This window comes from Manihot esculenta, chromosome 9 (assembly GCF_001659605.2).
Source record: "Manihot esculenta cultivar AM560-2 chromosome 9, M.esculenta_v8, whole genome shotgun sequence".
Classification (NCBI taxonomy): domain Eukaryota; kingdom Viridiplantae; phylum Streptophyta; class Magnoliopsida; order Malpighiales; family Euphorbiaceae; genus Manihot; species Manihot esculenta.
In genome coordinates this window covers 31,903,978-31,931,363 of record NC_035169.2, presented here as the reverse complement: position 1 = coordinate 31,931,363, position 27,386 = coordinate 31,903,978, and the positions used below count along the sequence as shown (strand labels likewise).

General features: G+C 31.5%; 4 protein-coding genes across 5 annotated transcripts; 2 read left to right on the top strand and 2 right to left on the bottom strand.

Moving 5' to 3' along the window:
• Positions 1-4,819: 4,819 nt before the first annotated feature.
• Positions 4,820-9,010, top strand: LOC110622878 (probable serine/threonine-protein kinase WNK5). Of its 2 annotated transcripts, XM_021767573.2 has the most exons (7): positions 4,820-5,830; positions 6,578-6,843; positions 6,939-7,162; positions 7,270-7,427; positions 7,522-7,834; positions 7,976-8,323; positions 8,411-9,010. In XM_021767573.2, the coding sequence occupies exons 1-7, from the start codon at positions 5,741-5,743 to the stop codon at positions 8,818-8,820; spliced, it is 1,809 nt and encodes a 602-aa protein (XP_021623265.1). In that variant the 5' UTR covers positions 4,820-5,740; the 3' UTR covers positions 8,821-9,010. The 2 variants fall into 2 exon arrangements, with proteins under 2 accessions (XP_021623265.1, XP_021623266.1); XM_021767574.2 differs by lacking the exon at positions 4,820-5,830 and having other exon boundaries at positions 6,578-6,721.
• A 143-nt stretch (positions 9,011-9,153) lies between these two features.
• LOC110622879 lies at positions 9,154-11,818 on the top strand. The gene is made up of 3 exons (XM_021767575.2): positions 9,154-10,045; positions 10,770-11,100; positions 11,318-11,818. Exons 1-3 carry the CDS (start codon positions 9,405-9,407, stop codon positions 11,537-11,539), a joined length of 1,194 nt encoding a protein of 397 aa, XP_021623267.1. The 5' UTR covers positions 9,154-9,404; the 3' UTR covers positions 11,540-11,818.
• Positions 11,819-19,553: 7,735 nt separating this feature from the next.
• Positions 19,554-21,028, bottom strand: LOC110622276 (transcription repressor OFP1). The gene has a single exon (XM_021766739.2). It carries the CDS (start codon positions 20,835-20,837, stop codon positions 19,623-19,625), a length of 1,215 nt encoding a protein of 404 aa, XP_021622431.1. The 5' UTR covers positions 20,838-21,028; the 3' UTR covers positions 19,554-19,622.
• Positions 21,029-24,365: 3,337 nt separating this feature from the next.
• LOC110623412 (U-box domain-containing protein 16) lies at positions 24,366-26,855 on the bottom strand. The gene has a single exon (XM_021768351.2). It carries the CDS (start codon positions 26,527-26,529, stop codon positions 24,514-24,516), a length of 2,016 nt encoding a protein of 671 aa, XP_021624043.1. The 5' UTR covers positions 26,530-26,855; the 3' UTR covers positions 24,366-24,513.
• Between the last annotated feature and the right edge of the window lie 531 nt (positions 26,856-27,386).

Genomic DNA, 27,386 nt, shown 5'->3' with positions numbered 1-27,386 from the left:
CTTTTTATTCAGATCAATCTATTTGTGCCTTTGTCAACTCTCAATTATTGTTTATGGGTCAACTAAATATAATCATAGTTATTTGCAAGTTAGTGACATTAGCAACTTATTTCTATAATCAATTAACTTAACAGTTGCAATTGCGCAGAGAGAGAGAGAGAGAGAGAGAGAGATTCTAATAATGTATAATCTAACATATACATATTATAATCTATTCCTAAAGCAAAAAATATTATTCTTAATTATAATAAAATTATTACAATTATATTTGTTACAAAGAAATTAAAAATTATTACCCACACCCTTTATTTAATATGAAAATAATATATCTTTAATTGCTTAACATTTTATTTTAACTCTTATCTTATAAAGCTTAAATACACAAGAAGGAAAAAAAATCTCAATTAACCAATTTAATACTATAAATTAATTGATAATATTGTTATTTTTAAATTGCCTGCGTAGCTACTGTCAATTATACATAGATAACAAAGCAGATATGTGTGAGATGATTATTCTATGAATTTAATCTTTGAATTAAATTCATTTTAGAGGAAATAGAAATTTTATATATAATTTTATAAGAAATTATTTATTTATTTATTCTTATAAAATTAATCATATCAAATGAGTGGTGTATGTTTTTCTCCATGCATAAAGTATATATAAAATGAAAGTGGAAGAATATGACATAAATGAAATTATTTTTTAATAGGTATTTCAAAATAATAAGTGGTGTTTTGATTAATTTAATATTATCAAATGTTAAAGTAAACCAACTTTTTTTTTTTTCCTTCTTCCATCTCAGTATTTGAGATATCAGATGCCTCGGTACAAATTTTATACATATTCTTAAAAAAAAAAAGCTAGAGATATAAATCTGATTAAAAAAAACACAGTTGACATTTCAACTGTAATTTTGATTTTTTTTTTTTAAATTATCCTCAGAAAAACTTGAGAAAAAAAAAAAAAGAGAAATGGAGTAATAGAATATTTGCTCCATGATATGATGTGGAGTTATTCGGAAGAATAAAAGTTAGCAACATATATACAAATTCCAAATTTATTTGAGTCTAGGCTCTGATCATAAATTGACATATACTTCGGTCCATTTTTATCACCCCTTTGAAGAATTATATTATCTAAAATTATTAATCATTTTGAAAATTTTAATGAATATTACTTAAAGTTTTTTTTTTTTCTCTTTTTCTTTAATTATCTTATATTTATAGTAGTAAATTAATAGAGAGAAAATTATTGAATTTTGAATAATCCAAGTGAGATGGATAGTAAAAAAATATTTTAATATAATTTAATTATTTTTTAATAACTATAGAAAATTTTAAATAATAAATAAAATGTAGGAATAAAGTATAATGTAATGAAAAACAAAATTATTATTATTATTGGTGATAATAAAACTACATAAAATCTTGATTGTATTTTAGATAGCCGTGTAAAAATAAACAAATAAATAAATAAGTTGAAAGAAATAAAGAATTTGATGTCCTATTATACTCTTATTTGGCTATTTATTTATATATTAAAGCTTCCCTGTATAAACATACACCATGCGATAGTTGACTTAATTATTTAATGTCAATTAAATTTATTTTGTTGCAAAAAGTATTCATGATTCTTTTTAATGAATATTTTTTCTATCAAATTAATTAATAAATTTTTTATTTTATTCTATTAGACCGTTAAAATGTTTTAATTTTATTAATTAAATTATTATGTGTAATCCAACTTTACAAATTTTATTAATTAATCTCAACTTATTTTAAATTTTATTCACACTCAATCTATTCATTAAAAAGTAAATTACTCTCCATAAATATTTATTTTATACGTTGATGATTCAAACTTTCAATTTCACTTAAAAAAAATTGAAGTACTTATCATAACATTCATTATTGTTCTAAGTTTTAATTGATTAAATATATATTTATATCTTTGAGATTAATTTATAAAATATTTAAATTATTTTGCAAAAATCTAAAATGCAATCAACAAAGTTTAAAAAAATTGTTTGCAATAAATGATATATTACTGATTTTTTTTAAATGATGTATTTAATAAATTATAGTTTTAATTTAAATATTTAATAGATTAGTATTAAATAATACTGAAATATAAATACATATTTAGAAAATTTTAATTTAATCAATCAACTACTTTGTTACCGGGATGTTGATTGATCATCCGCTATCTATGCACAATAAAGTTGTTGCCAATATTATTTAGGGTAGCTGTGATCGGTTCGAATCGAAAAATTGATTGAACTAAATTAATTTAAAATTTTAATTTAATTTTTTATTCAATTTAATTCGTTTTGATTTTTAATTTCAGAAATTTTAATTATTTCAGTTCGGTTCAATTTTAATTAAAAAAATCAAAAAAATTAAATCGAACCGATTAGTGATAATAATATATTATTTTTAATAATATAAAAAAATTAATTCATATTGAAATTAAAATATTTAAATTAAATTTTGAAATACTAAAAATAAAGTATAAAAAATAAAAAAATTTATTAAAAATCGAAACCGATCAAATTGAATCAGACCGGTTCAGTTCGATTCGATTTCTAATCGAAATCAATTTGATTCGATTTTTATAAATATTAAAATTTTAATTTTCGATTTATTTGATTCGGTTCTACTTTAAACCGAACTGACCAAATGCTCACCCAAATATTATTTCATCAATATTTTAAATGTCTAATTTGATTAATTAATTTTTTTGAAACTTTTGATAATTCATGATTTTTTATAATTTGCCTTTAAAATTTTCTTATGCTAACAATACTGTTATTTAGTTATACTAATTATATATCTTTAAATTATGCAAAAATAAATAAATAAATAATATATATATATATCTTTAGAACGTAGAAAATGACGCAAAACTTTTCAGGCGTATTTGAGTTGGCCCAAATACTCAGAATGCAGGATTACGGTCCATATAAATTTAACTTTTAAAAAATGAGTTTAGCATATTTTTTTAAATAAAATATATATATATATATATATATATATATATATATATATATATATATATATATTTCAATAAATATTATATATATATATATGGGTGTCGCCTTATCTTCGCATGATGTCTATGATTTTCTTGTATAGTTTTGTTTAGATCTCAAATATTCTTTGTGAGGTCAAATTGTAAATATATGGTTATCCTCTTGTTTTTTAGTGTTTATCTTTGTCTCCTCAGGATGGCTGTTAGGTCACTGTGGTAGGAGTTTCACTTAATCCTTAATGATTTGTGACGAGATTTTTTGAATTTATGTATGGAGGATCGCATCTCATCACATATCATTTTACATATCACTAAGGAGATTTTTTATATATGTGATACCAACGACTCAACAGTGCACTGCTATATCTAATGAGTAACGCTCCTGTGAAATGTCTTTTTTATTTTTTCAGTATCACTTATATATTATTTCGGTATTTTTGGTGAATGATATTAGAAATTGCCTATTTAATTCGGGCCTTGATAATACTGCTGTTGTGCCCTGCCCTATTGTTATTACTTTTTCATGTTTGCATATTTACATGTTTTGGTTATTTGTTGTGATTGCTTTGATATTGCTGCTCTCGGTAGCTTTGGTTAGTTAGGCAGTTTAGTGGTGACAAAAGGGTGTTTAATTTAATTGTTTCTCATGTAAATTTTGATCTAATTCAAAATTAATTTAATTTTTTTTCCGTTTACTGATCCTATTTAAATTTTTTCCTCTTTCTTTGGTTTTCTTTATTGGGCCTCAATAATTTTTTTGTTTGTCCCACCTTCTTTTAAATTTTTAAAACTTCTGTTACTCTATCCCTGCAGGGACAAAGGAAAATCACTGTTTCGGTAAAATTTTTGAAAATTCGGAGTAGGAGAACACTTATTTTGAAATAAATTTATTACTTAGATACTTTCAGCAGTTATCATCTACCTAGCGTTTACCATGGACATGGTACACTAGAAATACGTCCTCAATCCCCTCTTTATATTTGCCTTTATAGTCCTTGAAAATACAGTTCCATGAAAATATTTTAAGCTTACAGTTGGTATCCTCTAATTGATTTATAATTTTTAATATAAATACTAATTTGTTATAATAATTTTTTACACATATTAAAAAAATAATTTTTTATTTAAAAATAATTAATATGAAATTATTTTAAAAATAAAATAAAATTAAATAGAATAATAATAATTCATTTATATATTAAACATGAAATAAATAAATAAATAGATAAAAATTATAAAATAAAAAATATTTATTTTTTAAATAGACTCGAATGAAAGTTTTGCATGTAAATTATACAATGTATCTAACATATCAAATGTATGAGTATTTTTATTTATAAAATTATTTTTTCTTAACAAATAAAAATATTAAAATACATATCTATAAATATGTATTTAATTAATAATAAATATAATAAAATTATTTTAAAGAACTAATGGGTAATTTTTTATTTTAAAGATTTTTTTTTACATTAAGGAGATAAACTTGTTTTCGTCAAATTGTAGAGGTGTTTCATACAGGAAGTTTAAATTTGAGTGTTATTATTAAATTGAAGAAATTGGTGCGAACCCATAATATTTTAAAATGATTTTTTAATATATTTTTTTATTTATTAAAATTTTATTAACCTCTGTTTCATATAAAAATTACTTGCATGGAATCACAATTCAAGTTGTACTGAAAAATTACTCTAACCACCTGATCAGACCGCTCTCTCAAACCAACACAGAGTCAAATTGGTAATAAATTTCTCATTAATTGGACTCAGCAGCCTCCAATTGCGTCACCTGTTTTTTCTTTTAGTTTATCGAAGGACTTGCATGCACAAGAACCTTTCTCTGCTGTGACCTTGCGCCCCACTCACCCCCACCACCTTCTATATTCACAGTCGCCACCACCACCGTAGTACCACCACCACCTCCACCTTCTATATTATTCTCCTATTGCTTTCCTTCTTTTGGTTTTTCAATTTCTCCAACACTCATTTCAAAGGATTTTCTTTCCTGTCCTTCTCAGATTTTCCTTCTCTTGAGCTCTCTCTCATCCACAAATGGTGCTTTCAAAACTTCGTGGCCATAGGTTTTTCAAGTTTAGAAGCAGTACAGTTTATAATTCTTCTTCTTTTGGATTCTTTCTTGATGTTTAATCTCAAACAATCCTCTCCGCAATCATATTTCAATTAACCCTTTTGTTTATCTCTCAATCTATTGGTTCACAAAAAGCAAAATATTCTCTTTCCCTAGTCTTTCCCACCTATCAAAGACTATTCTTGCATAGGTTTCTCAGATTCTCATCTCTTAAAATATCTGCACAGCCCTTTTTAAATATTAATCTTTTCTGGGTTTCATTCTGAGACAGATGGTTGCCAAGGATTACGAATTTGCACCTGGAGTTCTTGTTCAAATGACTTGGATTCTGCTATGTGTTGATTACTCAAGGCTCTTTTGGTTATTGTTCGGTGTTTTTTCCTATGAAAATCATGAGGGAAAGCCTCGGATCATCTAGCACTAGTTTTACATCCATCTCCGCTCTCCATCTTCGATAATTTCTATAGATTATAGTGTTTTTTTCATAATAAATAGTATTTATAGCTGATCTTATACCTGCTTAAGAGGTCTGCAACAGAAAAATTCTCTGCTCGTGTTTGTTTTCCGAGAAAGAGGGTTAATTTTTATTGATTAATTAATTAGATTCTCACCAGCCATGTACAAGACGCGATTAGGAGGTCGTGTTGATGGAGCAAAGGCACATCTTGGATATGTTGAAACTGATCCTTCTGGTCGTTATGGGCGTGTAAGTTCCATGGTTTTTTCTGATTCTTCTCTGCAATTAATTATCATTTGGATTCTTCAAGCAGGAATTAACATGAAATTACACTTGTATTCATTTCTAAGAAAGAATTGCACAGATCTAACATGCAAAGACATTGGAGCTAATGCAAAGCACAGTGAGCTAATTTCATCTAACCCCATTTTGATTTTCTTGAATTAGCCTATTCATTTTAAGAGGAAATTTTATTTATTTCTTAATTTTTTTTTTTTACAAATTTTACTTTATTTTTCAATTGCCAAGCTGGTCTTTGTTTATATATTAGGTAGTAAAAGAAATTGTCAAGTTGAAGACATGAAATGACCCCAGGAAGTCTGAACATTGAACATGTGTACTATATCAAATCATATTGGCAACCTTAAATAATATTAAATTTGAGATTAGTTGCGAATGAATTATACAAATTAAGTTGGATTATCATGTTTCTTTCTCTTCATTTCTTTATTTTCGTTTTAATTTTTTAAATCCTACAACCAATCTATTTACAGAATTTCCATATGCTACAACCAATTATATTATACCCATAATCGTAACCCATAACAAAGTATGTTTTGGACTCTCTTTTAATTTCAGAATATAAAGTTTAAATACAATTTTTCTTGATATTCTCTAGTTCTTGAATATCTAAGTGTTTTAGAATATTAAAACTAAACAAATGTGCACATTATCAGCAGAGAATGCTGAGAGCCTCTGTCCATATTTTGTATGCAGTTCAGAGAAGTTCTGGGGAAAGGAGCCATGAAGACTGTGTATAAGGCTTTTGATGAGGTTCTTGGAATGGAGGTTGCGTGGAACCAAGTGAAGCTTAATGATGTATTACATTCACCAGAGGAGTTGCAGCGGCTATACTCAGAGGTTCACCTCCTTAAGAACCTCAATCATGATTTCATCATAAAATTCTACACATCTTGGATTGACATTGATCGAAGAACCTTCAACTTCATCACTGAAATGTTAACCTCGGGGACCTTAAGAGAGTAATGAAAACCGAAAAACCTAATGTATCATTACATGCTTGTTCTTAATCCTAGAATTAGTTGAAGTTAATGATATGAATTTATGTGTATTGCAGGTACAGAAAGAAGTACCAGCGAGCGGATATAAGAGCAGTCAAGAACTGGGCACGCCAAATACTTCTTGGACTTGCGTATCTTCATGGCCATGATCCTCCTGTGATACATAGAGATCTCAAGTGCGATAATATTTTTGTCAATGGCCATCTTGGGCAAGTCAAGATTGGTGATCTCGGCTTAGCAGCTATTCTTCGTGAGTCACAGTGTGCTCACAGTGTCATAGGTAATTACTCTTTCCTTCTCTTCTTCATTAATATATAATACAAGTAATTTGATCCTCAATGACCTTTCCGATGTATTTCCTTTGGGCTTCTGATTGAAATTTATCAGGAACCCCAGAATTTATGGCACCAGAATTATATGAAGAGGAATATAATGAACTGGTGGATATTTATTCCTTTGGCATGTGTGTGTTAGAAATGCTCACTTCTGATTACCCATACAGCGAGTGCTCGAATCCTGCCCAAATATACAAGAAAGTGACTTCTGTGAGTTGTTCATTCATCAATCCTATGCAAAAATGTTAACCAATAAAAGAGAGTGAGAGGTCACTAATTGATGTGCTGCTTTCTCACTTGCTAGGGAAAGTTGCCAGAGGCATTCTACAGGATTAAAGATATTGAAGCCCAGAGATTTGTGGGGAAGTGTTTGGAGACTGCTTCAAAAAGGTTGCCTGCGCGGGAGCTCTTGTTGGACCCATTTCTGGCATCTGATGAATCCAAATTGCTGCCTGTCCCAAAAATCCCATTTCAAATGACTTCTCCTGATGGAACAGAGGAGATTAGTCCATCTTTGTTGGCTGATCCAACCAAGGCCACAGAAATGACTATTACAGGAACTATGAATCCTGAAGATGACACAATTTTCCTCAAAGTGCAAATTTCTGATGAGGATGGTATACAAATGCTCATTTACATTACACGATAGAATCAAATTTGAATAAGTTTTAAGCAGCAGTTGACAATTCACTGAACCGTTGATTGTTTGTTTGATTAGTACAATCTTCCTTTAATTGACCTAATTTTGCTATATTTAGGTCGCACAAGGAACATATATTTTCCCTTTGACACTATGAATGATACTGCAATCGACGTTGCAATGGAAATGGTGAAAGAATTGGAGATCACTGACTGGGAACCAATGGAGATTGCTGAAATGATAGAGGAGCAAATAACATCCTTAATTCCAAGCTGGAAAGGGTGGGGCTTCTCCCAATTCTTTCAACGGCATCACAGCTTTAACTATGGTGATGATGAAGACGATGGAACCCACCACCCTTTCCAGTCCATCTCCTCACGTTCTTCTTCCCAGGCTTCTCTTTTGGCTTTGAACTCTTCCTACGAGAAGCAGCAGCATCATGGAAGCAATCATGACTGGCTTCAAGGTAGATATATTTCATATCCTTGAAATCTTTATTACCATTTAGAGCATTTCAAGCTAAAGAGGGCTAATAAACATGTGGTTAATGCAGGGGAGGGGTTTGCAAATGATGATGCAAGTTCTCAAAGCTCGTTCAACTACTCAGGTTTCAAATACTTCTCAGGCAATGAACATGAGAGCAAGACTGGAGGAGGAGAGCCCCGCTACTTTACAGGCGTCCATAAGTCTTCGAGATTTTGTCCTGCAGACAGCTTGAGTGCGAAACAATCTAGACAAGGCAACTGGCATTTGGATTCTTGCGAATGCAGTAGTTCAAATCCCCAGCGAAAACTAAGCAGGATTCGGTCACTTGTTGATGTTCGTAGCCAGTTGTTGCATCGGTCACTGCTGGAGGAGATACACAAGAGGAGATTGTTCAAGACTGTTGGAGCTGTTGAGAATATTGGGTTTCAGGAGTCTGGGTTTCAAGGCAATGATGAAAAGCAAAGATTTAAATGGTGAAAACAAAAAGAGGGAAACATCCAGGACAAAGCTTGCAAAAACTCTTAAGGTATGTTTGTCTTGTAATGTAATTTTGCCCTGTGTTTTTCCATGCAATGCTTGTATTTTGAGTTCTGTTGGATCAAATAAACGTTTGTCCCTGATCAAGGACAAAGAACATCGGATATATATTAAATTTTCATTATATAGCAATTATCAGAATTTCTATATAAAAGAATCGTTGGCTACACTTACCAAAATTTCTCTAATAAATGTAGGGTTTATGAAGTTAAAAATAACATATATCTAATTGGTAACGGAGTGCTTCTGATTAGTATTAATCTTCCATTCAATGAGATTTTTCTTTAACTTTCTTTAAAAAAATCTAATTAATGTTTTTTATTAATATTATTATTGAATGCATTGGGGTCTACAAAAGTTGTTAAGTAGGGCCCCTAGTCCAAAAGCCCAACTGACATATTCCACATATACTTTGGGGCCCATCTATTGAAAATACCAAACTGTGTTCCAAGTCATAGAAAATCAGAAAGTTTGAACATGATCATGAACCGAAGCGTAAAGTGGTTGCCTGCCTCTTCACATCCATGGCAAAACGTCGACGTGCCAACCACAACCAATGGGCCCTTTACGAACCTTTCAAAACTTCCTTTACACTTAACCAAAGCCCACCACCTTTTCCTCCTCCGCTCACTTCTTACTCCTCCTCCACTACGTTACGCATAACCATGTCTCTTCTACTACGCTCCGGCAGTGAATTGCACCTCACTGCGCCACCTCCATCTCCCATCCCCACCGGAAAAGGATCTCGCTGTGCTGCCAATGAGATCTTATGCGATTACCTTGGCAAGTCCTTAAATGTCCCTGAACTTTCCCTCCCTGACCCTCAGCTTCCGCTCAATGACGAAGCTCATCAGATTCCAGCAGAAATCGATTACCGATCCTTGGAATTGAATGATTGTGAAACTATTGATCGCCTTTTGAGGTCGGCCAGGGAATTTGGTGCTTTCATGATAACCTGCCACGAGATTTGTGCTGAGAAGTTGCAATCGTTGGCCAATGAAGCCGATCGAGTTTTTGGAGATTTAGAACAGGAAGATTTGGGATTTCGAGGGAAGTCTTTTGAGCGCATCAATAACAAGGAGCGGATTGCGTGGGCTCGTTCCGGGAAGGGAAGAATCAAATACGAGCCAGAGTACTTCGTGCCCGAAAGATGTCGGGATTTTAGGTACACTTTCTTTTTTGCTTCAATGATCATTCCCACTGATCCGATATATATATATATTTTTGTCAATAGATATTTGGGGAGGGAATCCCAACCCTGGTTTCCAGATAATTTCCATATATGCCTGTTGCCAACTACATGTGGTAGGCCTGATCGGATATATCGGCTTCATCAGTCTGTAAATTGATTTTCTTGATCGGTATTCAGTAGGGTTCAATTGCTAGTCGAGCTCCGATGAACGTAGCCCATGATCCTATGTGTTTTGGGCCTGAATTTATATTAACATAGCCCTTCTCTGGTGCCTACTGTTAGAATCAGTATTGAACAATACCAAGTATTTCTGCTTTTAAAAAAAAAAAAGAGAGAGAGAGAGAAGAGGAAGTATTTCAGATTCAAGCATGAGCTTTGCTTTGGTGAAAATTTTTGCTGAGAAGTTTAATCCAAGCACACTAGCTTGTTGAATCTTGAAGTTTTTTTTTTGAAAGCATCATTATATGCGAGTTGAATCTTGAAGTTTGTTGCATGATTTAATTTCAACATGTACCTGATAGAATTAAGTATTGGTAATCAATGGTGAACTAATTAACTAATTCTCAGGAAAAATAAAACTAATTAACTAATTGAAAATTTAGTTTTAGTTTAGTGGAAGTTTTTACAAACTTGATTATGGAATGAGGATTATGTGGCCTACCTACCGCTAGTTAATTGATAATTTCCAAAATTGCAGTGAAAAGATGGAGAATATTGCTATCAAACTTGATTATATTGCTGAGCTATTGGGTAAAGTTTTCGTTGAAAACATCGCTAGAACACAATTTGGAAAAAGAATCCAAGGGAAAGAGTCTGCCCTCAGCTTATGTAGATACGACCACAATGATAATTATATGAAACAAAATCCATCTTCCCCGAATGAGAGGAACAGCAAAACTTGTGACTTTACTTTCTGCCTTCACCTTCCTGCAACACCATCTCGATTTCTTCTCCCGTCAGCACAAGGCCGTTTGTCTTTAGATGCAGGGCCAGACACCATCCTTGTCGTTGTAGGACACCGTATTGAGGTAAATCTCTCTCTCTCTGTTTTCTCAATTGCTATGCTCTTAATTTTTGTGGGGGGCTGTTAGGTCGAATTTGCTTATCACAAGCTTTGAATTGTGTATTAACAATGATGGGCTCCAGATAAAAGCTTGAAAATTTTACACAATTTCATGGTTGTATCTTGACTTGTACAAATAAAAACGCAAAAAGTACATAATTTTTTGCATACTCATGACACAGGACTGGAGCATGGGGGATTTCATATGTGCCTGTGAGGAAGTAGCCTGTGTGCCTCGCTTCCAAGGAAGCCAACCTCCTCTCTTTATAGAGCTCAAGTGCTTTTCTTTAAATTTTGATCCTAATTCCGGCAAAAATTGTAAAACAATCTCAATTAGGGATCAAATTCTGTTTGTGCTATTTATTGCTTTCTTATACAGAAGTTTTACTTTTCTATTTTCATGACTTGCAAGAGTAGAAGCACGTTCAGAGCAGCATAGTCAGCTGATAACTCTTTTTTTACACAAGTATGTACAGTTTGGAGAGTATGGTTTGCATGAGTGTAAGTTTGTTGTGAGGAAATATTACATACACAAGTTAAGCTATAGTTTGCAAAAATAAAACCTTAAAAAAAAAAAGAGCTTGTAATAATCTTTGGAGAAATGAGCATATGCTCACTCTCATACATTCAATTGTATTGTACAAATCTTATATATGAATGAATATATATAGTTTCTTTCTTAATTTTAATATTATATATCACAAAGTTCTAGAAGAATAGTAGAATGGCAGAAGGTAGGCCCAGAAAATGTGAAGTGTTGGGTGAAGGTTTTGGAAAATAAATTGGAATTGGGCTTTATATAACCCCAGACAAAGCTGTAATTGGGGCCCAAGATTTCTGTATCTAAACCCACAGAAAGTCCTCCTGGGACCTGCCTGGTCCTAATCGTGGCAAATATTGCAGAAACTTGTCGTTGAGGGGGCCGATTTGGAGTTCAGTTGGGAGTTGGGTAGACAATCTATGAAGAAGAGAAACAGCTATTTTTATTGAGATGAGTGGGGGGAACTAATCCTCTATCATATAAAAATATTTTTATGAATTATTTTGGGATGTATATTTAAGATATTTGATTGCATTTGCATTCCAGAGAGTACTATAATTGTCAGCTGAATCCAAGCAGATTCAGAGATGATGTGTGCACTATTGGACTCTGTGAATGTTTGTTGAAACTCGAAGGAAGAGAAAGAGAAGATAACATATCGTTACGTGAATCAAGGCAATATATGCAAGCTCATTTTTTGTAAACTTTTTTTTTTTTTTTAAAAAAAAAGAAAACTGAAAATAGATTTTTGATGATTTAATTATAGATAAATCATGCATAACAAAAAATTAAACAATTAGAGCATATAATAGTTCAGTATCTTTTACTTGTAGATAAGGAAACTCTACAGTCTAGCGGCATCAGTTAATTTCTAATTTGATTTGCATGAGTGGAATCCTGTCCCTCCTGCTTTTCTATTGCATTTTTTTTTTTTACTCTCAAATGAAGTTTTGTCTTTAAAAACAAAAAAATTCTCCCTTAAAGGTATCGATTAACTGATTAAACTAATAATAGTGAATGACAGCAGGAAGCCTCAATTAGGTGAGTGAGGAAGTTGCAAAATTCAGGTAGTTGGGATATCACTTTTATGAAATCTAATAAGATTTTCCATTTATCTTACTTATTGCCTATAATATACATATTTATTATTTTATTAATATTTTTTTAGAATAGAAAAAAAAAAAGAAAGAAAATAGAAGGTGATGAATTGGAAGTACCTTGTACCAATGGGAAAACATAGAATCCCACCAAACAATCCTTTGTAAAGATTTTGGGCACTCGCATTTTCTCTTCAACGTTTTTCCCCAAAAGTCTTTCCCCTATTTATGGGTTGGTCGGCTCTATCTGCCATGTCTTCTTCTTCTTCTTCTTCTGGTATTTGTAGTACATTTTCACTAGGAAAATTTACACATCATCATAAAAAAATAATTTAATCTATAATTTCAAAACCACTCCATTAAATAGTTTTTATATTTTATAAAATTAAATTTTTTAATACTTTTAAAAAATAAATTTTTATGTGGTTTAATCTATATAATTTTAATTATATTTATTATTTAATTCTAAATATCCATATTATTATTGGTCCCTTTTGTAGCTGAAACATTAAGAATATTTCTTTCTTTTTCTATAACTTTTTGAAACCACTAAAAAATAAAATATTTTTAATTAAAATCAGTGTGGATAGATCTTGTCATCCCATTTAACTTATTAGCCAGGATTTATTGGATCAAATTAGTTCAGGTAAAAAAAACAAATCCAACCTCAAATAGAGACGAAGAGTCAAAAGGTAAAGTAAATGTGATTTGTAATTTACAGATAGAAAATTATTTAAAAGAAGAAAATGAAAAATATATAAGAAAAGGATTTGGTGTATTGTAAGAATCGGCGTTTCACCGGAAGATGGCGACAAATTTGGAATAGCGACAGATGAGACGAGACGAGATGAGACTGGACTCTTCCAATTTCCACTTAACTCTTTTCCTCTCCGCCTTATATTCAGATCTCTCTAGATTTTTGTATCCCGCACGTGCACCTATCCCATTCATCTCCAATAATTTTTCTTTTACTATTTTCTTTTTCATTTTTTATATTTAATTGTAGATAATTATTCACACCACATCCATGCAAAGTCAAATTTATAATAATACCCCGTATTTTCGATTTTTCCAATTTAATTTATTTATATTTTTATCTCACCTAATTTTTTCAATTTAAAATGAAATATAAAATTTATTTAAAAATTCAATTTTCTATATTTTACTTAAAAAGTTAAATTTCTTAATTTCTTACTCTTTTTGTTTTTCAAATTAATAAATTTTATTTTTACCGATACATATTACTCCAAATATAAATTTTTTTAACTGAATTACTCTAATTAAATAAATTCATTAATAAAAAAACTGAACATGAATGGTTTTATATAAATGTAAATATTTTAATTAGTGAGGATAGAAATGATGCGTATACGGTCTGTGAGTCATCAGTTGTGCAATAATATGAAACGACAGCAAACGGGGACAAATTGGAGGGATGCCAAACATTAAAGATTTAACATTGCTCACACACGTGCAAACATGTTTTGGCTACAAGTGTATGTTGTGCAATTATTGGGACTTAACTCTTATCTTCTCATCTCTATATAAATATCCAACTGGGAAATTGTCTTTTACACGTGATTATTAATAACTTTATTCAATATTATTTAAAAATAATAATAATAATAATAATAATTTCAAAGCTTAAACAGAGTGTGGGCAATTAAAATTAAAAAAATATAAAAAATATTTTATAATTTTATTAATAAAATTACAATATATTTTTTTATACTTTTTTATTTTATATATATATATATATATAAAATAAAACTCAGATACATAATATATAAATAGTATCAATTTTATCTTGTAAATATTTATTTTTATTCTACTAATCTCTTCAAAACATATCCATTCTTTATATTTTTTTTATTTTTTAATTAATTATATTTATTATTTTTCCTATGAAATTGCATTCATATCCTTCTATGTGATCTCTACTTCTCCACTTGCATGATTTTCTCATCCTTTTGAATGCTTGCACTCATTTGCTTCTTATTTATATACGTGCCAGCATAGTTCCACTTTTATAAAATGGTATGGTCTATTTGCAATCACTTACTTTCTATTTTATTTCTCTACTTTTATAATTTTTTCATCCTTTTCGATATTTGCAATCATTTGCTTCTTATTTATACACCTGTCGATATACTTTTACCCTTACAAAATAGCATAATTTATCAGTGTCGTATTATATTGCTGTTGGTTCCTCACTCAAATAGAAAAACTCTAAAAAAAAAAGATTTCTCTCAAAAAATAAGTTTTAAATAAAATTTAAAAAGATAAATTATTAAAATTAAGCTAAAAAACATACCACTAAAATTAAATCATATATTTAAAATAATATATGCATAGTAATTTATAATACTATATATAACATCATTATATTATTGTTACTTTAATATCTACCATATTACTCTAATATTATTTATTATATTTACATTATAAACAAAATAAAATAAAATAAGTTGAATAAAACTTGTATTTATTTATTCTATCTTTACCTTAATTTAATAGATAGAGATATATTACTCACTTAAAAAATTTAAATTCAAGGTTTTTATATTTTCAATTTCGTACCAAAAAAAAGCGGTACCGTTCTAGAAAAAACGAGTTTGTTGTGTAAATTCTAAATTTATTTTTTGTTTGTCATATTCCATATATATACACGTAGCTGTTTGACATGGGTTGTCGTTTCGCTCGCCGACAAATTACCCTCGCACAACATAACCATCAGATCTGGTCAAATTTTAATCTTTTATTGATTTAAAAAAAAAAATTTTATTTAATTTTCATTAATTAATTTCTCAATATTAGAAAATATTTTAAAATATTTTAAAAAATCTAATAAATTTTTATATTAAATTTAGTTATTATTTATTTTACTATTTTATTTATGTAATTTAAAAAATTTATAAATTAATTTTTTAAATTTATAAAAAAATTATTAATTAAATTTTTCATATTAAAGTCATTTTAAAATTTTTATAATATTTAATGACTAAAAATAATAAATTATTTATATATTTATTTTTTAAAAAATTAAATATTTTAATATATTTTTAAAATTGAAAATTTTGTTGATAATTTTTTTTAAACTACTCGAACTGACTCCAACGGCTGATTTTGAGCTAAATTTCCCAACATGGATTCGATGGATTTGATTTGATAGAATTGAAAACGAAACGTGGCTGCCCAATCACCATTTCTGCAATCTATGGGGTACCCCCACCTGAGGTAGTGCCGTAGTGGCCCACCGCCGGACTGGACAGGTGGGTTTGGGTGTGGCTGTCTTTGTATGGCAATTACGGATGCGTAAGGTAGAAGTCAGTCTCAATCTCTTTGTCAAAATTGATTTCCTGTCAGCTGTCCGTAGATGCATGCATGCTTCTCTTTCTCTCTCTCTTCTTTTTTTTTTTTTTAAATTACTAATACTTTTTATGGCATCTGCTATAATTTATTATTTTATGCCTAATGTTTCCAAAAATTAGCATTTATTTATTATGTTATTATGTTTCCAAAAATGCAAGATTTATAAAATTTTCCAATAACTTGGCCTTTTCTCTCACAAGTTTTATTCTCTAATGATCAAACCGGCTGTAATTATAGATAAAGACAAAAAAACGATTTTTTTTTTAAAAAAATCTCCCATTTTGTCACCATTATTTGGGTAGGGTAAGGTCCATATAGAATATATGGTAGTTGTCGTATATAATTTAAAAATGGGTAAATTGCCAAATTTCGGGCACCTAATTTGCCATTTTTAAATAAAAAAAGACATGTTTTTGTTGAAGAGTCTATTGATTAATGCATCAATTGCTTTACTTGTTCATGTTCCTTCAAACAGTGCTTTTTTAAAATTAAGAAGAAAAAAAACAGTGTTTTTTGTTGACCCAATACTGCATTGAGACCACCAAACACAGTACAAGGCATAGCCAGACAATGTAATCTTATGTTCTATAGTTAATTTTTTATTTAGAAGTAATTAATAATTAATCTTATGTTCTAATTCTAGCTTAAGTATTATGAGCATCCCATGTGACCCTTTAGAAATATTTATTTATATAAAAGTTGAAAACCACCTGTTTGAAAATATTAATTATTTTAATATTTATTATATATTTTATTACCAGATATTTATTTTAATAGTGATTAGTTAAATATTATAAAAAATATATTTTCATAATTTACTTTCTCAATTTAATTATTACATACTAATATTTTAATTCAATTAAAATATTAAATACTATTTTTAAAATTATTACACAACATATTATTAATATAATGTTGTGCGAGTCCATATCTTACATCATTGTCCTTTAAGAGATAATGATTTTTTATATGTAGGTATGGATAACTTCTTTCTAATAATTAGGGCAATAAGTCTACTTTAATATGATTGTGTCCATTATGGCCTATAACCCTCAAGTTATAGTAAATTATTGTCTTAGATGATTAATTATAATGAAAATTTTTTTATGCCGTTGAAATAAAATTACATCATAATTTCATTAATATGTAAAAATAAAAATTAAATTAGTGTTCGTAATAATTACTATAATATTGAAGTTAATAAATTAATAGAATTGATAAATGTAATGAATTGTTTATAATAATGAGTACGCAATAATGTGTACTTTAATTTATATACATATTAAATTTTTATGTTGTAAAAATATTATAAAAAGATAGAGTTGATCATTAAATTTTTTAAAAATTTAATTAGTATCGACTATTTGATAAGAAATTTCGCTATAATATATGTAATAGAGATCTACTCGATTGTATTTTCTAACGATAATTTTTTATGAAATCTCCTCTTACTTAAAAAAAGCAAGTAATAGTGAAAAACGAATGTTACGGTTCAGATGTTATTTTCTATAGAGGAACTATATACCAATTTATGAGACACTTACTATATAGATTTATGTTATGGTGACGGTTCATAATTTACGTTAGACTATTATTATATCTATAATGTAATTAAAACATTTAATACATAATTATTGTATTTTTTAATTCATTTTTATTTAAATAGATAAATATGTAAAATTTATAAATTTATAGTAATATTATAATATTTTATGAGTGGATGTTAAATAATTGTCTTAATATTATTAAAACAACAGTTTTACATAATTTTAAATTATTATAAAAAAAATTCAATGTATTGTTATATTAATAAGTCTTAATAAATTTCTTGTTATATATTTAATTTAATTATATTTTTAATAATAATTTTTATCAATTGTAAAAAAAAATAAATTGCTTCTTTATTTTATGATGGCAGACAGATATAGATTTGTATTTGGACAATATAACGATTAATTTGCCAAAAAAAATGTTAAGTTAAATTTGTATTTGGACAATATAAGGATTAATTTGCTTGAAATATTTTAAAAGTACGGTAGATGAAAAGCGAGTGAGGAATTGACTTTTTATATTAGAAAATAAATTTAATATGAAACTATAGCAACCGCAAAATTAGGGACCTTTAATTTAAGATTCCAAGGTCTTGTTTGGCGATGTCAATCAAGCATGGAACTCTTTGTCCCAGAAAGAGACAACACCAAGCATCCATGCTTTCTAATCAAATATAAATTTTTTCTCTATTGAATGCAAGTTTCCAAATTCTGATAAAACAATCATCTCTGGCCGTAGATTTTCTTGCAATAGCAATCTAAACCCTCCATTACAGGCCATAAGTGTCTGCAGTCTCCTTTTTACATGTCCTACTTGCGAAGGCCATGAAAGTGAATTAATCAGCTTTTTAAATCTTCTATGCAAAACTTTAACTTTAAAGAGAAGAAAATTTTCCCCTTAAATTTTTCAAAGCTAAGGTGTTCATGAAAAGCTTTTGCTGGTTTGGTTTCACATCACTGTGAAAATTTGAATCTTACCCTTTTCCTTTCTTTATTATCACCTTTATTTAAAGATTTTTGAATAAACAACTTTCTTCTGTCTCCAAGTTGGAGAAGAATTGAAGAAGAAACATCAAACATTTAAAAACATTGAATTTTTTTTTTTTATAAAAATTAATTGAATAAAATTTGTTACAATTTTTAGAATCCAACAAGAATAAAAGGGTATCTTCTTTTGGAGGTAAAAGCTGAAATTTTTTAGGATGTTGTTCGGTTTTTGTTTCTGTCCATTTTCATGGCGATTGCTGATTCCAGCATCCACACAGCCAAATAATACTTTTGCAGTTCAATTTCCATTACCAAGGACAACCTCAAAAAGACTACAATATCAAAATTTATCATCCGAATAATATAAATAATATTTATATATATATATTTTTTATCATAATATAAATAAATAAAGGGTTGAAGACCTGAATGGATTGGTTGTTCAGAACTTTTAGAGCATGAATGATTCAAGTGGGGTTAAAGCATAAAATTGAAAAAGAAACAGCACTCAAGTTGGTGGTTGCTGGCTAGGGTAGATTTTGAAGAATGATGTTTAGCTTGGAAAAATAAAATTACATTAAGAATTAAAAATTTTTCGTACCAAATACATTGAATCTTAGGCGCAGAGGCAGCAAAACGTAACAGATTTTCCAGGCTTTTTGAGCCGTCCGAGTCCCTACAGTGTTCAGACCACCTTGAATCTTAATTGCAGAAGCTGCATCATTAGACCCAAAAGCTAGAAAATCTAAATCTAACTATGAAGTGCTCTGTTCCCACTTCCTTAATCGAGTTCAACCCAAAATTTAAAGAAGCACGCAAGTGTAATCGAATGAGAAAAAGGAGATATGTAGCTGTTTACGTTAGATTACAATAACAAGAAATGGTTATTAATTTGGATTATGTATAGATTAAGAAGAAGTTGATATACAAGGAAGGAAAATTACTTGGACCTGTTTTCTGTCAAATCGAACCAGATTTGCTTGAAAACATTGATAATGAGATCGTGATACTCGTCGGAATTTAAAGAAAGATAGCAAGCAAGAAGGTCTTCTAAATCTTTTGATGCACTGATATTGTTTTCCACAATCATCTCCACCATTGAGTCTCTGAAATCTCTCTGAGGATCAAAAGAAGATTTCACGATTGCCAGACTATCTGAAAGACTCCGCCGACTGCTTGAACTCGATGTTGATGAAACACTCTTTCGAGCGTGTGCCTGAACTTTCCTGTTCGCTATTTTTGGAGAATTCACTCGAAGTCTTAGTCCTGGAGAATTCAGAGAATGTCTCCTCATGGAACTGCTCTTATGTTCTTTCATGGTGACGCTCTCTTCTTTCACCACCTTCACTGATAAAGACCCATGAGCATTCTTTTCCCCGTATTTAGCTGAACTCTTTCTATACTTGGTTGTTTTTTTGGTCTCCTTGTTTTTGATGTCGTCAACCTTGTCGTCGAATTTAGCAGGCTTGGTTAAGATTGGTGGAAGGTCAAGATCAGATAAATCCAGCTTATCAAAATTCGCACCAACAGATTTCTTTTCAACATCGATTATAATGTCATCAGCATTCGAATCGACATTACAACCACAAGAGCTCGACCATGCGACCATCTTATCAAACGACTGAGTATCAAGAACACGGTCAGACCTGAATTCTGGTGGGAACGAGTCGCAGATGTCTAACTGATCTGTAGAGCTATCAGAACTAGAAGCTGAATAATCAGGCGGAGAATCTGATGATTTAGTCCAGATGGTAGCACGGCAGCTACAACCAGCGGAAACAGAGGAGGTGACTAGCTTAGGAGATGAAGACTTGAGAGGTCTTCTCTTGAGTAGTCGTTGTTTGGAAGATCTTCTTGGTGGGTCATGGAAATGGGTGTCTGTAGATTTTGCGTTAGTTGGGATAAGTTCTCTGGTGAAGTAGTAAGATTTTCTTGGATAAGAGTATTGGTGGTGGTGGTGGTGGTGTTGGTGGTGGGGTTGCTTTGTTTTGGACTGCTGTGCCTGAGAAGCAGCAGCAGCTGATGTTGCTGTTGGGTGTTTTTTCTTCATGGAATTAGCAGAAGTGTTATGGCTTCTGGTTCTGCCAATTTCCTTGAGCTTGTAAAACCAAGCATTGGGCATCATATCAGACAACCTAAATCTGTAGTTACCCATGAAACCACCTCAATTTCCTCTCCTCTTCAGCTCTCTGCCTCTGTGTGTGAGTGCGTGCGGCTGTGAAGTGTGTGTGTGTGTGTGTGTGTGTGTGTGTGTGTGTCTCTCTCTCTCTCTCTCCCCACATGAAACAAAATTTTTTGTCTGATTGGGTGGTGCGAGCGAGTTCGTGAGCGAGGGTGTTGTGTGTTGAAGAGATAAATAGGGAGAGGAGAGGAGAGGAGAGGGATAGCCTTAGCAGAAGGTGCGGGGACAAAAGACAAGTGGGGTCTACTAATGAAAGAAAAAGTTAGTAAAAAGGAAAAAAGTGGGGACACGTGGTAATTTGCCTTACTGGGTTCTGACGAATTAATCACCTAACCAACAGAAACTTGTTCTTTTATTATCATTACATTTTCTTGGTTTATTTGCTAACAACAACAGATTCTTCAATCTATGTTTTTTGTCTTTTTTTTTTTTTTTTTGCCGTTTGTTTGATCGGTTCTGATCCGTTTTGTACTTTACGGTTAATCAATTTTCCGGCCTCTTCCATACCCATGTGGCTTACATGCATTCTCGGCTGTTTGCATTTTTTTTTTAATATAATTGTTTTAGTAGTAATTGATAAAATATTTTTAAAAAATAAATTTAAACTCTTAAACTTATAAATATTAATATTTTGATTGATTCTAAATATTAAATATTACCTGAAAAAAATTAAGCCTATATATGCTTTTCTCTTTTGTTTTTAATTTCTTTTTTATAATCTTCCATAGAGCCCCTCTCTCCATGTAAATAATTAATATTAATTATTACCCAATTCTCTTAGATGGTATAGTAAGTTTACCACAATAATTAATTCCAATAATTTTTTTTTAAAAAATAAAATTATATAGCATTAACCATTTCAGGTTCATAAAATTTCATAATATTACATAAATATATAGGAATTTCCATGAAAAAAAAAATACTCATTTATATTATAATTAATCATAAAAAATAATTTATATTTAGAATTAAATGAGAGAAGGAGAAAACATTAATTGAAGCCATCCATATGCAGCTTCTCAATTAATAAAAGCTTATCCAATGAGCGGAAAGATAAGAAATATCCATTTAATGCTGTGGATTGATTGGCATATCTGCAGGCACTACGTTCATAAATTTGTTTTTGTGTGTAGAAAATTTCAAAAAAAAAAAAAAAAAAGAAATGAAAGTGGGAAAGGAAACCGGGACAGAGCATGCAACTAGAATAGACCAGCAACTCCTCTGGTTGTAATTATAGTTAGGACCCAATGAGCTCCAAACTACGGATAATTTTATATATACTTTGATGAGGCTAAAAATTTTATATTTTATAATAAATAATTCAAATAGAAGCTCATACCATAAACACTAAGAAGCTCATCCTATCGCAAAGCATTTTGGAAGTAGTGTCCACCATTGTCGAATCGCTGACAGCTGAACAACATATGAATAAAAAGAAGCTAGAACATCCATTGCGTGTCTGGAAACTCAACCAAGCATTTGAAAGAAAATCAAAGCAAAGCACCTCCACAAAACATTTGAAAGGCTCAAAGTTGCTGACAATTAGAAAGAGAACCATCATTATGGCAATTCCATTTTAGCATAGCCATAGAGAGGCCGTGAGAAGGTCAATCGACGTTGGCGCCTATTCCACCATGCACCAGAGACATGACCACTAGCAACCAAAGCAAAGAGCTAGAAAAACAATAAACTCAGATACCCAAATCCAAATGAGGACCCTAACCAATGGAACCACACGCATAAAACTATACAATACATCTGGACAGAGAAACAACCAAACTCAAGCAAGTCTCGCTGCTAGCAAAAATGAGTTACCACCACCCCAAGGGGCACAGGAACCTATCGAACCAAATACTTTCATTCGGCCCGTTCTCACAGAAATAAAGAACTTGAATCAGCAAAATCTACATGTTGGAGTATAGAACTAATGAAGGATATTGTTTTCTAAACTCAAATCTTAAATATAATATATATTATCTAAACATATTTTAATAAAATTTTATCCAATGGGATGTCTACAGATATTTAAACCCACACCAATAAATTACAACCGACGAACTAAATGCTGCTACATCCGACTCCCATGCCCATATGCTTGTGGCCCATTCATTATCCCTGAGTGTTAGCTGTAGTCATTTTCCGGCAAATACTTTTCCATTCTTTTGCTTGAGAAATTATTTAGCTTAAAGATTAAAATTATATAGCAGATAAAAATATCAAATTTAATTTTAATTTTATATATTTTTTAAAATTATTATTAAAAAAATAAATAAAATTTAAAAATGTGAGTTACGTTTTTATCAATTTATTGAGTTTTATTTGTAGCCATCCTCCACAAATTGATTGGAAATGAGTTTTGCTTTGGTCCCGACCACATTTATTCCTTAAATAAGAATGAACAAAAATGTTGACGTATTAAGTTTGAAGCAGTTTGATTGTTACTGCCTAGGGACCAAATCAATGAATGGCCTGAAACTAGTTCTTATTTCAATTAATTCATTGTCAGAATTTGGCCCATCTTTATAATAAAAATGGTTTGGCCCGTCTAGGAAAGAGCAGGGAGATGTGCAATTGTGTACTCTTGTGTTTCTCTTCTTATAGACACCAATTTTCATCTTAATACTAATCAATTACCAACGCTTTTCTCTATATAATATCACTTTGTCTCTTCTTCAATATTCGGCCACTTGAAGATCTTCATGTTTGTAAACTTCAGGTTTTGTTTTTTCATCAAATAGCCGAGTATTATTTACCCAGAAAAGTAATGTTACATTGTATTCAGAATCCACAATCTTACTCGTTTAACTGGCTAATCAGCATAAAAATTGATAAATATATTTACATGATTAATTGAAAAGGAAGGATAGCAAGACAGTAAGAGCATAATATCTAGACTAATAATTTAGATAAAGATAAGCATCTAAAGAATTAAATATATTTTATTTTTAATAAAAGAAAAATTGGGATAGAATCTTATAAAGTCTCCCCTTCAAAATCAGGCGTGAAAGTTTTCTCTCATCCAACTCAAATAATTATAACTTTTTCTCATCCAACTCAAATAGTTATACCAAATATAAGGAAAAGAGTTAATCTTTCAAACAAAATCAATAAAAATCTCAAAAAGAGCTTCAGATATATACTCCTGCGCAGCAGATACCAAGTCTGAGAATAGTCCTCCCACTCCATCTCCAACACCATCACACCAATGGGAGAGAGGAGAACTTGCAACAAGTCACCAAGGAACACAAAGGGCCTGAACCAGTGCCAGGAACTTAGGCAATAGCCCAGCTGCTTACGAGATTAAATAAAGACAGAAGCGTCTCTCTAGCAACTACCCTAAATAGCCATTAAAACTCTAGATCCATCATAAGGAGAGAGATGCAAGCAATTTCCTCTTCTACTTCATTTATAAAGTTATAATATTTTAATAACAATTTAACTAACATTTTTTACACGAGTTCATTACTTAATATTTACCATATGCTGCTATTGAGACTGCAATTTTAACAAGCAATTACAAAGAATGAAATTATCCAAACTGAAAAATCCAAGGATGTACAATTTATTATTGTTATTTTTTATTTACGAAGAAATTACACATTTTTATCTCATAAAAAAATTTGAAAAACATCTCATCTGCACACAAATGTTAGCTTGCCAATGCAGCTGTTGATGAACTACTCATATCCACATATCCACAATCCAAACCAGCCGCCCATCTCCGGAGAATCCTCAACAGACTAGCTGCTTTTCTTCTTGATCTCGTCGTACCTGATCCCATCAATTCCCATATCGTTCTCTCAATCCCAGTTATCGAAGCTAGCTCCGCCACCATTTCCGCCCCTCCTTTTCTGCAAATCGTAACAAGAGCTGCCACTGCACTCTCTCTACTCGCATCCGATCCTTCCCTTAACAACCTCCCTAGTTTCCTAATTACACTATAAGCAGCGGCGATCGCCACCATTCCACCTCTCTTCACCACCACTTCAAGTATACTCACCGCCTCCTCCGGCAGCTCATTCACTACTTCCTTCACCATATCCACCACCCCTGCCTCCACTAGCCTCCCCACCGTTTCTCGATCTCCTGCCAAATTCAATATCGCAATTAATGCATCCTTTTTCGAACACGTGTTCCCACTTCTAGCCAAATCAATCAACCCCGTTATTACACGGGATTTTCTCCCTAATCGCTTCCGATATGAGTGCACGCCAGATAAGCTGAATATTGTAGCTGCCGCATTTCCCTTGGCCTCCCACGTGGCACCTGACCTCAGCACCTCGATAACGCCGTTTGAAGCTCCGTCAGTTTCCATTATCCTTATTTTGTTTTCTTCGAGGATTGAGAGGTTGAGAATGGTTGTTACCGCGTTGACTTGTAGGTTCGGTATTTTCGAACCTACGTCTGAGCCTAGGTATCGTACAAGCAAAGGTATAGCTCCAGCTTCGGCCATGCAGGCTCGGCTGTCTGGGTTTGCTTTAGCCAACGCACGAAGTTCATAAACGACGCCGTTAGCTGTTTCCAATGACTCTGAATGGGAAAGTTTGCTGACCAGAAAGGACACCGTCATCTTTGTAGCCTCTATCGCTGCCTTGTTCTGTATAACGGCGTTATCTTTTTGGTTATTCTCTGTAGTCTCGAAGGGAATTTTGTGCTTCCAACACCACATGCCGATTAGATTCTTCAAAGCGAGGTTAGGGATGAGGTTGGTGTGTGGCAGCGTCTGACCTGTCTTTGGACATGTCTTGTGTCCCAATTCAATCCAAGGATTGATGGACTCTCGATCGTATGTATGGCCGGTGGCCACTACGACTGGGTCCCGCATCAAATCCAAGCTAATCGGACATCGGAAGTCTGACGGAATATTGGCCTCTGACACCTTCCGTCTACGCTGGTGATCGGATGTGGGCGTTGATGCTCCATAGAGAACACATTTCGCGTAGCGTACGAGTCCCATCAGAGCAACCACCTCAGATTTGGATTTCTCGTCGATCTGATTTTGTACTTCGTCTTCGAGCCTCTCGATCTCCTCTTTGCAGGCGGAAAGATTACGCAAGCCTAATTTATAAAATATCTCAGCGAGCTTCGAATGATCAGGCACGATCTGTTTCTTGATTCGATCGAGCATGGTTAACACCTGATGCCTTAAATTATAATCACTCGGATCCAAGAATGCTTTTGATTGGTAGCATTGTTTTCTGATCAAAACGACGATTTCTTGAATATCTAGGCTCAAATCAACCTTCTCAACTGGGAAAATATCCAGAAGTGTTGATAATTCAAGGATTAGCTCGTAAAAACTGGTAGCCACAGATTCGGTTTGGATTAAAAGCCACATCCTGCTTCCATTTGAGCAGTCTTCAATCAGAGCCTTCACCCTCAGTAAAACTATGTACATTTCTTCAAAGCAGAGGTGAATTGGAGACACAAAACGAATTGGGTTTCGAAAAATCTCATCGAATAGGATAGAAAGGAGCTTGGCTTTGCGTATAATGGAAAGATAATTGCGTTTTAGAAGGAATGGTATAGGGTCGAGAGAACATATGTCTTGGGATAGAATAAGGAGAGAGTGTACAAGTTTAAGGTCGGAAAAGTTAGGAGCAATAAACGCCTCCACCGGTGGCCGGCGTTTTCTCGGAGGGAAAATTTGAAGAGAAGCCGTCATGAATAGCCAAATGCTTTAAAGAATAAAACAAGAAGAGTGAGGATTCTTTTTTGTGTATTGGGTTGCAGAAGAAGCTGCATCTAAAGGAAGGTGGATTCTTGAATTCTTCATTTATATGTTAAAACAAAAAGAGCATGGTCAGCAATGAATAACAATAGCTGGTTTTTGACTGTTCTGCTTGTTTTGGTTGCTTTAATCCGGCTGGTTTACTAGGTAAAAGGAAGAAGAAGAAGAAGAAGAAATGAGACTCCACCGAATAAAGACGGCTCCATTTTAACAGCCGGAGGCAGGTGTGCGTGTACAAATTACTTAATCGTAAAAGTAATACTCTGTTTATATATTAAGAAAAATGGTTTTTTTTTTTTTTTTTACACCTTTTCAATTATATCCCTTCTAAAGACCTTTAATTTTATTAAATATTAAAAAAAATTATATAAAATTATAATAGTTAATTTATATATTTTTAAAATAATAAAAATTATGAATAATATTTATATCTCATTGATAAGGGTTCGTTTCTAAAATTAAGAGGTTTTGAACTCCAATCCAGTCAGAAACGAATTTATTAAAAAAACAATTTATACTCAAGGCATGAATGGGTATGTTGTATATATATAAGATATATTGCATATCCAACAGTGTTGGTGGCGGTTGTTGTGGACTCGTTCTGGATCGTCATCCACATGCTAATAAACAATTGGTGCATTATTGTTGGTTTCTTTTATGGATGGGTTTAATTTTATTCTGTGCCTTTTAATTATTTGGCTTCAATGATTAGATCCAGCGGCAACTGGAGGGTGGTGCCACGGTGAATCCTCTTGTTGAGACGAAGAAGCTAGCCTTGGTCAAATAAAGCA